The sequence below is a fragment of the Malaclemys terrapin genome, chromosome 10, assembly GCF_027887155.1.
Source record: "Malaclemys terrapin pileata isolate rMalTer1 chromosome 10, rMalTer1.hap1, whole genome shotgun sequence".
Taxonomy (NCBI): Eukaryota; Metazoa; Chordata; order Testudines; family Emydidae; genus Malaclemys; species Malaclemys terrapin.
In genome coordinates, this window is record NC_071514.1 from 7,557,143 (window position 1) to 7,570,450 (window position 13,308).

Genomic DNA, 13,308 nt, shown 5'->3' on the forward strand with positions numbered 1-13,308 from the left:
AGCTTCTAAAAAGAATTGTACCACAACTAACAATACACAGTTCTTAAACATCTTTACTCCTATACATTCAGATAATCAGCAACTAACCTATCTATTGACTCCCAGTAATGTTATAGTGACAAAGAATACAAGTACTGTTAAAGCACATCATGTATTTTGTCTAAGACATGCCTTCACACTATTGTTTGGTATTTGTATTCTTTTTATAACAGTCCAGTTCTTTTGATAATAGGCTGTCTTATGTCAGATTTTCTTTCACCTCTCTCCTTAAGTTATGCACATTTTTTCTTCTATGGTGTTTAGGAGGAAATATTTACTAGTGTCCCCTCAGATTAACAATTTTTTATCTTAATAAGGACTAGGAAAAGGGCTAGTTGGGGGTAATTTTTTTAAATTAGTAAATAAATAAATACAATCATTTTTTATGTTTTATTCCTGGTCCTGATTGGCTTCCCTTTCACATGGTTCTTGTGTCTTTGGATTGTGAACTCTTTGGTGCAGGCACTAATCTCACTACGTGTTTGGAAAGCACCTAGCAAATTGTGGGCTGGCACCATAACATACATTTAAAAAAACTAGTCATGGGAAAGCCTGGCATTTAAGATGCAAAATTGTACTGGAAATGGCAGAAACCACCCAGCGATAAGGTCAGGATCAATGGGCTGCACCAGATACAATATGTTGCAGCAAAAGGAAATGCTGTATTAATGCCATGCCATGTCTTTACAACTACAGGGAATCTTGGGGCCACAGCAATCTCATCCAGGCTAAAAAACTTTTTTGAGTTAAATGGAGTCAGTGTAGGAAAGTGGTGGGGGCACAGAAAAGCCTGGCTAAGGCTATGTCTATACTAGGGAATTTTACCAAACAATTTATATGGGTTCATCTGTATCAGTGATAGCACCCATTGTAGATTCAATAAAGAAATGGGCCCAAGGGGTCCAGCAGGGTAAACAGTATGGTGGAAAAAATGAAGGAAGCTTGTCTACACTAGGTCATTTTTTCCCCAAACGGTAAGTCCTGACTCACCCCCAGTGGGTTGCAGGAAGTTTCTAGAGGGGCTGCCACATCCAGGGGCAGATTAACCCATCACTGGACCCTAACCTAGGTTAACATATACTTCTCCCACGTTTGGGCCAAACCTAAGTGGCGCTGCAACCCAATGCCTGCAATAGGAGGCTGGGCCCAGCCCCAAGGGATAGAAGCTGCCACTGCAGGAGGTGTGTGGGGCAAGGTTGCTCTGCAACCCTACCTGCACTGGGGCTTCCCCTCTGAATTGAGCTGGGATTACGCTTGCACCACTTGCATGGAGGTGCATGCATGTAATGGTGGGTTGCAAAAAAAGACAAAATGTAGTTGATGGGTCACCTTAGTAAAATGTTTAGGAACCACTGCACTAGGCGTCCCCACTGGTGCTAAAGCCAGTGGAGCTGAACCAGTGGTAGTAGCCCAGGGTACTATATTAAGGAAAACTCCAGTTCAGCTCTAGCCTTGTGAGTGCTAGTGCATTGTTTTACTGATGATCTCTTTGGGCCTTTGCAAATCTACAGAGTGTGATAAATAATCAGTCTGTTGCTACCTATGGACTAGTTTATCCAATTAAAATCAAAAGGCATTGGAGGTTCTAGGGAACCAGTTTGGAGTTAGATTTGCAGTCCCTAAACACAAAGCATGGGAGGAATGCTGAATCCAAGGGTTTTTCTGATTTGTAAGATCCTAAGAATTCACAAAACTTGCATTGCCTCAGGACATAGACAATCCGATGAGCTAGTCTCCCTTGGCAGAACACCATCAGGGGGCCTGGGATCAGTACACCCACCCTATTTTTATGACCCCTTCTCTCTCATTCCAACTCCCCCCTCATGCCGACTGGAATTTTTCTTTCTTCCTTTCTCATTCCCAGACCAGAATCACTCGTTCCCCCTCCCCCTCCTCTCTTTCCTTCTGCTGCATGACCTTTCCCCTTTCCGTCCCTAGGCTCTTCCCCCTTCCTCTATCCCCTGTTCTGTCTCACCCCCTTCCCCCTCCACTCCCCAATCCCTCTTTTCCTGGCACCCTTTCAGAACCCCTTCCCTCCTTGCCCCTCCCCCATCACCCCCTTTCCGGTCTCCCCCGTCCCCTCCCTGCCACCTTCTGCCCCTCCCCCATCGCCCCTTCTGTCCTTCCCCTATCGCCCCCTCCCCCATCACCCTCTTCTTGGTCTCCCCTTCCCCTCCCGGTCACGCCCTCCCCCATAGGCCCTTCCCCCATCGCCCCCTTTCTGCCCTCCCCCTTCCTGTCACCCCCTCTGTCCCCTACCCCACAGGCCCTTCCCTCATCACTCCCTTTCCGGCCTCCCCCTTCCTGCAGCCCCTCTACCCCCTCCCCCATAGGCCCTTCCCCCATCGCCCCCTCCCCCATCTTCTTGGTCTCCCTGTCACCCCCTCCCCCATCGCCCCCTCTGCCCCTTCCCTGTCGCCCCTCGGCCGTTCCCGCCCGCCGCGTTCCCCTCTCCAGCAGCCGCGCGCAGCGCGCAGCCCGCCCGCGAGCCAATGGGGGCTGGGGGACGGCAAGCGAGCGGGGCCAAAGGCTGCGGCCCGGGCCGGGGCGCGCTGTGCGTGCGGCGGGCTGGGCAGGGGCCGCGCGCCTCCTCCCCGCGCCCCTCCCCCCGCGCCATGGCGAGCTGAGCCGGGGGACGCGCCGCGGCGGCTGCACCAGCACCACGGGCAGGGCCGGGCCGGGCAGCGCTAGCGGCGGCCGAGCCGAGCGCGTCTCCGCCGGGGAAGGGGAGGAGGGTCCCATGGCTGCCGCCCTCAGGCGGGGGCTGCGCTTCCCCGCGCCGGGGGGGCCCGGGCTGGCCGGCTAGGGCAGGCAGCGGCGGGGCCAGGCTGTGAGGAGGGCAGCGCGGAGTCCGGGCTCCCCGGGAGCAGGGGGCGCCGGGACCGGGGGGAGGCCCTGGTGGTGGGGGGCAGCGGAGGCGGGCCGGGCTTGGCTGGCAGTTGGGGTGCAGGGAGTTTTGGGGGGGGCTTTGGGGGAATAGGCAGTAGGGAGAGCGACCCTCGGGGGGCTGAGGTGGGGGGCAGGGACTTGGGGTAGGCTAGGCAGTGGGGGGGCGGGGCAGTGGGGGTGCAGGGGGCGGGGTAGGTTAGGCAGTGGGGGGGCAGGGGGCGAGGCAGTGGGGGTGCAGGGGGCGGGGTAGGTTAGGCAGTGGGGGGGCAGGGGGCGGGGCAGCCGGGCAGTGGGGGGGCAGGGGGCGGGGCAGTGGGGCGCGGGGACCTGCCGCCGGGGTGCAGGGCTGAGGGGACGATCCAGGGGCAGGAGTAGGGCAGTGGCCCCCCTGGCAGAAGCCGGGGTGTAGGCGCTCCGTGCAGCGGGCGAGGCAGCGAGGGGACCGTCACCCGGGGCGCGGTGTATTTTGGGGGACCAGCGTGTGTCGGGCAGCGAGTGGGGAATGGCTGGCAGAAGCCGCCGCTCCTGGCTCAGCGTGTTGCTAGGACTCGTCCTGGGCTTCATCCTGGCGTCAAGACTCATCCTGCCCCGCGCCTCGGAGCTGAAGAAAGCGGGACAGCGGCGGAAGGCGAGCCCGGAGGGCTGCCGGCTGCAGCAGGGCGGGGGGCTGCTGCGCAGGGACTCCCGGGGGACGCTGCTCTGGCCCCAGGACCCCGCAGAGCGCCAGGACGACATCCCGCCGGCCAGCAACTTTCTCTTCGTGGGGGTCATGACAGCCCAGAAATACCTGCAGAGCCGGGCCGTGGCTGCCTACAGGTGAGGGCTGCACCCCTGCCTTGTGCTGCTCCAGCATTGTATGGGCAGGGTCTTCTCCCTCCCCCCCGTGCACCCCTTCTCTGTCCTTCCCCTCTAGCAGTGCACGGGGCAGGATCCCCCTGTGAACCCCTTTTCCCTTATGCACCCCCTCTTTGTCTTTCCCCCTCCCCCAGCAGTCTGTGCAGTAGGGTCTTTCCTTCTGCTTCCCGGGGCCCTTCTGTTCTGTGTTCACTCTCCTCCCACACATGCTTGGGGCACGCTGTCCTTGTCCTGGCTGTCCCTATTCTTACGCTGCTCTAGGCATAGGGCAGCCCTCCCTTTCACCATGACTACTTTGGCATATGTAGCTCCTCATCAGTGAAGAAGATAGTCACTGGAGTAGGGGTGGGTACAGGGGGAGGGAAATATGTATGGGGATTTGCTTTATGCCCCCTTTTCTTTGCATGTTAGCCTACATCTGTTAAGTGGATAAAGTCCCTATAGGGGGTGTGCAGAGAGGAGAATGTCTGTGTGGGGGAATGTGCTTTATATGCCTCTCCCTTATCTGGGTTCCTTTGTATGTGCAGCTTCCCATCTGTTAAATGGATAAAGTCACTAGCCGTGCAGGGGAAGGGGGAGATCTTGCTTTATTCTTCCCCTCTGGACATCTCTAACCTACTGCACAGATTCAGGGGGTCTTGCTGCTAACCAGCTGCTTTGTATTCTGACAGATGGGCTCTATAAGTATCTAGAGTCTCTTCAGCAATCTCGACTTGCTGTGTATTTGATGGCATTTTTTGTAATGGCATTACATGCCTGTGGGTGACTTTGGGCTGGTCTACACTGGGGGGGGGGAGGGAGAGAATTGATCTAAGATATGCAACTTCAGCTATGTGAATAGCGTAGCTGAAGTCGAAGTATCTTAGATCGATTTACCTTGGGTCCTCACGGCGCGGGATTGACGGCCGCGGCTCCCCCGTTGACTCCGCTACCGCTGCTCGCTCCAGTGGAGTTCCGGAGTCAACGGGGAGCGCGTTTGGGGATCGATCTATCGCATCTTAATGAGACGCGATATATCGATCCCCGATAAATTGATCGCTACCTGCCGATACGGCAGGTAGTCTGGACGTGTACCCTCTGTGTGTATTATCAACGGGGTTTGTAAAAAGAGCCTCCATATAGATCAACCTGGAGGAAATCTTGAAATATACATCCTGAGCTGCTGCTGGGTTTCTCACTAAGTAGGAAGAGATCTGCTCTGTACAGACAGCAGTGTCTGACTTACACATTGCTCTGCCTTGATACCTATTAAGCCTCAAAATGCCAGTTAAAAGTTGCTTCAGGTACTACACCTCCATGCTGAGTCTCCATGCTAATCTTCTGTGGTTCTTACAATCACATTTGCCTATTATTAAAATAGCTTTCCTCTCCCTTGGTGCTGTCTGGCAGACCCACACAAACAGCAGGACAAATCAACAAAGGCGCTGTATGTTTCTAGGCAGTTTCACTTGTTCCCAAAGTAGTGTCAGATGGACCAAAGGAAACTGAAAAAATAGAAATCTTTCAGTTGTAGCCATTTATATTGCTACTTGCAACAGTAGCAGGCAAATTCAGACAATGAGACCTTTTCCGCCGAGGTTCTGACCCTTTAAGATTTAGGAGTTAACTAACTCTTGTTTGAGAGAACCCCTGAACAAAATTGAGGGCTACTTTGCAAATGCAAGTTTGAGTTTATATTATAGAGCTTTCACCTTAAGGGTTTTTTTTTTTTACTCTGGTTTGTTTGACTAGTTGCACTAAGTTGACAGTTTAAAAGAAGGAAATGCTCTTGCATCATAATTAAACCACCTACTCTGACAATCATCAGTCTGATAACTGATTAGACCTCCACAAATGTGCCAATACTCAGGTCTATTCAATTGCACTTTTCAGTGGCATCCCTTATTCATCATTAGGATATGCTCAGCTAACACTTTTGCACTGAACTCTAACGGTTGTTAAGATCTCTGGCACAGAACTTTTTAGCAAAAACTAGTTTGAGATTGGAGCTTTTCTTAAACTATAGCTCATTTGAAAATAGTTTGGTTACCCATATGAGGGGGAAGTGAGTAACATGAAGAACAGATTTCTCCACAGCATTGAACATTCGTGTGTATGTGTGTGTGTCAGTGAACTTAACCTCTGTGTTCAATGCAAAATTGCCAGGGTCATTCTGACAGTACTGTAATCTCCTCATGTTGAAACTTGATGAATGCTCCCACTAGACCAATCCTTTGTGTCTTGTTTTAAGGTACAGTATCTGGTAACACTAACCCCAACTTACTGTTTAAATGAGGCCTAACATACTGTAGCTTCCAACATTTTAATATTAGTGGAAATGTTTTTATTGAACTTTTTAAAAACATTTGCCACAAGCGTGTATAAACCAAATTTGCAGCATTGTGTAGGTGCAGTGTTCTGAATCTTTTCCATACAAAGACCCCATATTACAATAGAAAAAAAGTTTGGGGACCACCTCTACTCCCATCTAGCCATGAAGAAAGTAATCTCCAGGTTGAGAACATGGACCAAGTAAATAGAAAGCATAAATGGCAAAACATAGATTGTTTAATGTTGTTCAATTTTGATACTAACACAGAGAAGGAGATCTCGTAAACCTATTTTAATTTACAGTGTTCTCTTATTAGATTGTTCTTCAGGGCAGGGATTCTCTTTGCGCTAGGCATAACAAGGTAGCCTGATCCATAAAGGGGACTCAATATGCTACTGTAATATAAACAGTAATTGGAACATAGTAACAGATTTCATCACCAATCTCTATTCGAGCAGTCATCCGTTTGGCAAGAGTAGTATCTGTGGCTCTAGAGAGTGTCTCTACTCTGCTGATGTTTCCTGCACAAAATGTGCTTAGTGCTTCAACCTTACGCTAAAGGCAGATCTTGGGATGTCATGCCCCAAGGTATGCTTCTGCAAGAGATCTGAAGTAGTTAAGACCTAGCAATCTAACTTGGATATATTATAGTTTTAAATTTTTTCTGCAGATGTATCTTTAACAAATTCTTGTATTTTGTATGTTAAAAATATTTGGCCTGTTTGATCAATAGGCTAGTGAAACTGAGCAAGTAAAAGTGCTTTTCATTGTTAGCAGAAATAGGAGCATCTGATTATAATGCCATAAAATGTATTAAAGTGGAAGGGGATATTTAACATAAGGAATTGCCTAACTGGGCTCTTCAACATAGTAGCTCTGCTAGTTCAAACCTAGTTGGGTTGGGAATTTTAGAGAGGGAGGCGGTTATGGGAGACCTGTGGAAGATGTTCAAAGAGATGTTGGCATATGCTGCATTTATACATTGGTAGTTACTAATATAGGACCTGAATCTGCATCCATTACACTGGGTAGTAGCCATGCAGGTAAACCCATTGACTTCAGTGGTGCTGCTACTCATGTGGGTCAGCCTTGCAGAACTAGATCCATAGGGTAGATGTGCGGGAGAGATGCACACTGACAGACATTGGGTAAAGGTGGAGAGAAGAAGGGGGGAGGAAAAAAAAACAAAACCCTTCAGCGAGCAAGATAATGCGCAGCCTGGAAGAGGAAATTGGTAGTGTCCTGTCTCCGTCCCTCTTCTCCCTCCCCCCCCCCCCCCCAAAAAAAAAAGAAATTGGTGGCTTTTTTGAGAGATTCAATAGTCACTGAATGGACAAGATCTGAGAGCTGCTACCGTTGTGAAGAGCATAAAAGCCTTTTTCACCCTACTGTGCATTTAAAAAAACAAATTCCAGAGATAAGAATACGCTTTCCTTTGGCTAAAAGAAACCTTAGATGGCTTATGAGTGCCAAGGTACACTCGGCTAGACAATTAAAATTATTCAATTGACACAGCATCATGATAAGATGAATTGATGGTTGCAGCAAGGAAAGTGGGGAAGCCCTTGGCAAGGAATTATGGTATTGCCATCTTAAGAATTGCAGAGACTGGCTAATATGATTTCAATAGTTGTGAAAGGAGCCAAAGGTGCAGGGAGCTGAAAATCTCCAAACTATTTTAGCTCTAAGGCTTTTGTTGAAAAAAGTGAAGGGGACCAAAGAACAAAACGTACACGGTCCCTTGCTGCTGTTAATTCACTTATGGTTAGGAAGAACTTGAGCAGTGCACTTCCTGAAAAACTTTTAGTCATTTCAGTGAGTTGCTAGTGGGAGAAGTGGGCCTATTGAATTTTAGGGAGCTCTAAATAGTGCTCTGGTAGCATAATAGGCAGAGTGTAGTAGACATTGATTTAAACTGTTATTCCATCTGACAAACAGATTAGCAGAAACTGTGTCTTAGAAGGCCACTATAATACAACATAGGAAACGGATTTGATCACCCTTGCTGTGACCATGTAAATCAGCGAGGCGGTTAGCTAGTCAGAAAGAGTATAGGTATAGGGACTGACTAACAAAGGCATGAGGCCAAGAAAAAGGATGCCAATAAATGTTAATGGTTCAGAGTGGCGGGAAGCTATCCTGAAGGGACCACAGCAGGGAGAAAACCCGCCAGTAGAGTAAGTACCAGAGGATTCCAAAGACTGCTGTTAGTAGAAAGCCTGGACAAAGATATCTTATAAATGGAATAGAAGCAATAGTCAATTTGCCAAACACTAGACCCACTCATTTATTTTGCACATAAATGATATTGACTGGGAAATGTGGAGCGTAGTTAACTTTTAATGCAATTAATGTGTAGGGAGGCATCAAACTTTGAGAACCAAGCTGAATGTTACTTTTCTGTACATTGTACTGTATGTAATTGAGGAACAAAAAAAGAGAGATGGTTTTTAAAAGACCATGAACAAGAGATGCCATTTTGCTTCTGGATAACGTTGTGCAGTACCTCATGCCCAAACTAGCCTCTTTCAGACGTTGCGCAGAAGGTTCACTTATTCAAGAGACTGCATTTTGAACACATTGTCATGCTGTTGTTGTATCTTGTAGGAAATAGAATGCTGAGAAAGCTAAATACTGCTTAGAAAAGCTGCAGCAAAAGGCAGCCAAAAGGATTTGGGGTCTAAGGGTACGTCTACACTACCCGCCGGATCGGCGGGTAGCGATTGATCTATCGGGGATCGATTTATCGCATGTAGTGTAGATGCCATAAATCAATCCCCGATTGCTCTCCTATCAATTGCTGAACTCCAGCAGTGCGAGCGGCGGAAGCAAAGTTGATGGGGGAGCTGCGGCCGTCGATCTAGTGCCGCGAGGACGCGAAGTAAGTAATTTTAATTTGATCTAAGATACGTCGACTTCAGCTACGCTATTTTCGTAGCTGAAGTTGCGTATCTTAGATCGATTTTTTTTTTTTTTTTTTTTTTCCCCCCTCCCCCAGTGTAGACCAGGCCTGAGCGTAGTGTGTATTCTGTGCCTGAGCCCAGGGCTGGCCATTGCAAGAGTATAATACAAACTGTCTATCTGCAGGCCCGGGATCTAGTCTACTGGTTGATATTCCTCTTGTTGGGTCCTTTCAGGGTAACTAGTTAGATACTGTGGTGGTCAGTGGAGTATACATTTCTTATATTTGGGAAAATGTCATTTGCTTCCAATTCAGATTAAGTGAATCCAGATATGTTTTAATCAAAATAATTGGAATGTGGAAGAAAATATTGATGCAAAAAATAAGTTCTTTTTATGGTCTGGTCACATGCCATGGTGAGGTTATAAGACTTCTGGGAGGTCATTAATATTTACTACAGTGACCCAAAATCTGCAACGTACTCTACAGAACAAATAATATATTTTGTGAGCAACCAACTGTCATACTTCTGAGGTAAAGAGGAGATCTAGGCATTGACTTTCCCACCTAAAATTGATTGTGGGAGCAATTATATGTAAATCATAGGCACATTTGTACCTTTACCCAGATGCTATACGTTGCACCCGCATATACTTGTAGGTGCAGAATTGGGGGCAGAACTCCAACCCTTCTGGAAATCAGGGCCCTAGATTAGCTTTTCTTAGGTTTGGAAGGGGAGACTTTAAGGAGTACAGCAGACCATTCAGCCTCTCTGGCAATTTTCTGCAGGACAGCATGGCTGGTAGCTTTAAAAAGAAATTTCCTATCAAGATATAAACTCCTAGAGATCTTCTCTGGTAAGAGGGGAGACAGAATTGTATGTGGTGTTCAAGATAATAGTTTGCACTTTGTTGATGTAAGTAACACTATCAATACTAGTGGATGTAAAATTCTTCAGTGCTGAGGTGGATCAGCATATAAATGGCTATTTTTAAAATGTAAAGACTTTTTAAAAAAAAACAACCTTACACGAGTGACACCACAGATACTTAGCACCAGAGCCACATCTGCTACCAATGCTGCTTTCTCAGCATGACATTCATAGCTGAGTCGAGCTGATTGCCTTGCTTCTAAGTAAGAACTCACTGGAGAGAACTAGTCCATCATTTAGAAACAGAGTTGCTCAAAACTAGTCTTAATTCAATGCTCCATGATGTAGTCAAGAAATCATTTTCCCAGCTTCATTATCTTGCTGAGGCATTGACAAATTGTTTTCTTTGGCATAATTATACAATGCAAGTGTTTCTCAAAACTCTAAATGGCTTCTTTGGTTTCTTGCAAAGGAAGTTCCCAGCACACTCGGGCAAAATGAAATACATTTTTTTTCTTTAATCCTTTTTGATTTGGGACAACTGTCTGAGTAATGAATATTCTAGCTTATTGTGCTTTTTATGAGTCTTCACTGGAGATAATGAAGCAAGAATTTGGAAACTGAAGATGAGGAAAAATTCCAGATCTAGGGCATGCCAAGTCCCTACTGCTAAGTGCATACGTTATTACTAACAACACTGTAACTGTGTGAATGGTTGCTTTTTAGGAAGTATTTAATTCCTGGTAATAGTAATTGGCTTTGTAGCCCTAACTTGTTCTTGTCTACACTTTAGTTTGTGCCCTCAAGAGATTGTATGCACTTGGTTTACATTGATTTGATTTTTAACAGCTATCTATGGAGAACCCTTGTACCTGAACAGCGGTACTAATCATGTGACTTGCATACAATTGGCTATATATGCGTGTGAAGAAAAATTTCATCTGACTCCTAAAGTAATGACGTTATGACAGCTAGCCTTAATGCACTATATTAAGTGTCTTCATTCTAAAGGAAGATTGCTCAACTCTTTTTTCTTTTTAAATTATGACGTTGGTGTTTCATGCTTCTGGATTATCAGAATTGTGTATGTCTTGCATGCTGTGTGAACTAGTATTGCTCAATATCATGCACATCTTCAACACTTCTCCTAAAAAAAACCACAACAACCCTATGGGCCTAATCCTTCTAATCTTGACTCATGCAGTATTCCTGTTCACATATGTAAAGATTCTATGTATGAAAGAGGGTTGGGCTCTAACAGAGCAGTTCTGTTGTCAGTTTTTTTGAATACTGATATTCAGTAGCCACTAAAGTTTTTCTGATATATCTTTGCACAGTGTCGAGGATCTACCTGGCTGAGGCTTGTAGGGACTACTGCAGTACAGATGATTGATAATCCTGGTAACACCAACTTCGGCTACCTGGCTGTAGAAGCATTGTGACCACATTTCCTTAACCAAAGGAGTCTGACTGGGGAATGGAGGGGTGGGAGCAGAGTATGGGCCTTCTCTGAAAATATCAATTTTTGGGTTTTTATTACTAAGCTTCAGGCCTAGTTCTGCAAACCTTCTAATAAATAGTTCTTGCTTATGTGAATAGTACAAGCAAAGCAAGTGGGACTGCTCATGTGAGTAAATACTGTTCAGGCCACGGGAGGGGAAAGAGAACTAAGTCCTGTGACTGTGAAGTCTTATGATTTAGGACGCTACCTATAGCTGAAGATCAAGCAAAAAAAATAAACTTAAGGATTCTAGACTGAATTGGAATAGTAGCTATGAACTTGTTAAACTTGGTTTTACACTTATGACTTTGCAAGTTGGCTCTTCAATGACTTAAAGTTAAGAGGCTTGAAGTAGCTTTGAACAAAATTCCATGTTTATCATTATTATTCTTGTCTTTTGATAGACCTTTCAAATGTCAGATATGGCTGATTATATAAATTCAGGTTTGATTTTATTATTAGATGTAATAAACATGTGTCCTGAACTTTAAATTTTTCTGTTCCTATACTTTCCGAATAAGTGGATGCCTGAGCCAATAAGTGACGCATATCAAATGTCATCTGCCACTAATTCTGACAGTAAGAAGCAGCAAGTGTTGATGTTCTCCAGATGTTTTGGCCTCTGATAACTGACTCTTGTATTCAAAAGGCCTTAAGTGAGCTTCTACAAGTCACCTGTACCAAAGTTCAAATGTGTGCTAGAAGCCACAACCTTGAGTTACGTTGACTTGCTCCTTATCTTAGAAATCACATTACTTTAGGAAATGATTAAAGTATACTCCAACTGTAGTTTCACCAAAAATATTATCTAGGACAACTGGCTTTGGGCTAAGGGATGTTCTGCAGTTTGAACACTTAAAAACCCAATCTGTTAGACTTTTACTGATGTGTGCAGCTGTTCCATCTCAAGTGACGAGGAGCTATTCCCTACCAGCACTCACATAAGTGTTGATATGAGAGAACTTGAACTGGGAGGTCTGAGAGCACCTACAACCATGGGAAATAACAGACACCGCATTGCTTTACATAGCTGAGTACGCCTCTAAAACATCTGGACCGTAGAGGATCATTAGCTAGGAGCTATAAAGTACAGAGAAAATCCTGCTCTGTCCATAGTTCATCATAATTAGAGATTGCTGACTTTTCATGGTGTAGGGTGTGAGTTGGAAAATTATTGGCTTCCTTAAAGGAAAAAGACAATAAACCGAAGAAGTTATAAGGACCTCATCTTGCCACTTTATTAAATGAATCTGTCTGGGAAGTGGCTTGGTTCAGTATAAAAGCAGCATTGGGAACAGATAACAACGGATGCTTTTGATAACTGTGATTCTCAACAGCTTTTGTTCCACAAATCTAGTTACATTTAAATCTGTCACAGTGCACTTTTTGACTAATGTTGGTCAAAAGGCTTCTTCACTTGGTTTTTAAATTTAAATTTAAGCTGGGATATTTCACTCATAAACCACCAGATATTAGCATTAGGAAAAGCTATGTATGGTCTGCTTTCTTTTTACTTAAAAAGGAGTAGAGTATCAATCCAAATGTGGTTACCAAAGAATTAACAAAGAAACTCTCACTAACTTAAGATATGGGTGTTTGCGTAAAACTAGCTGATTTTCCCCACTTCAATCGAGTGGTTTCATAAACTGTAGCTTGTCCATTGATGACTATGGGTATGTCTACACGGCAAAGGAAAACCCATGGCTGGCCCACGCCAGCTGACTCCGGCTCATGGGGCTTGGGCTACGGGCTATTTCATTGCTGTGTAGACTTCTGGGCTCAGGCTAGAGCCTGGGCTCTAGGACCCTGCAAGGCGGGTGCCTCCCAGAGCTCAGGCTCCAGCCCAAACCTGGAAGCCAACACAGCAATGGAACAGCCCGAGCCCTGCGAGCCTGTGTCAGCTGGCATGGACTAGCTGCAGATTTTTCTAGTCTGTGTAG

The 13,308-nt window shown here is 45.9% G+C and overlaps 1 protein-coding gene across 1 annotated transcript in view; it reads left to right on the forward strand.

The window, feature by feature from the left end:
• Positions 1–3,254: 3,254 nt before the first annotated feature.
• The window catches only part of CHSY1 (chondroitin sulfate synthase 1), a 100,180-nt gene continuing 90,126 nt past the window's right edge, over positions 3,255–13,308 (forward strand). The window contains exon 1 of the mRNA XM_054042657.1: positions 3,255–3,744. Within this exon, the coding sequence (XP_053898632.1) occupies positions 3,431–3,744 (314 nt within the window). The 5' untranslated portion in view covers positions 3,255–3,430. The remainder of the gene's footprint in view (positions 3,745–13,308) is intronic.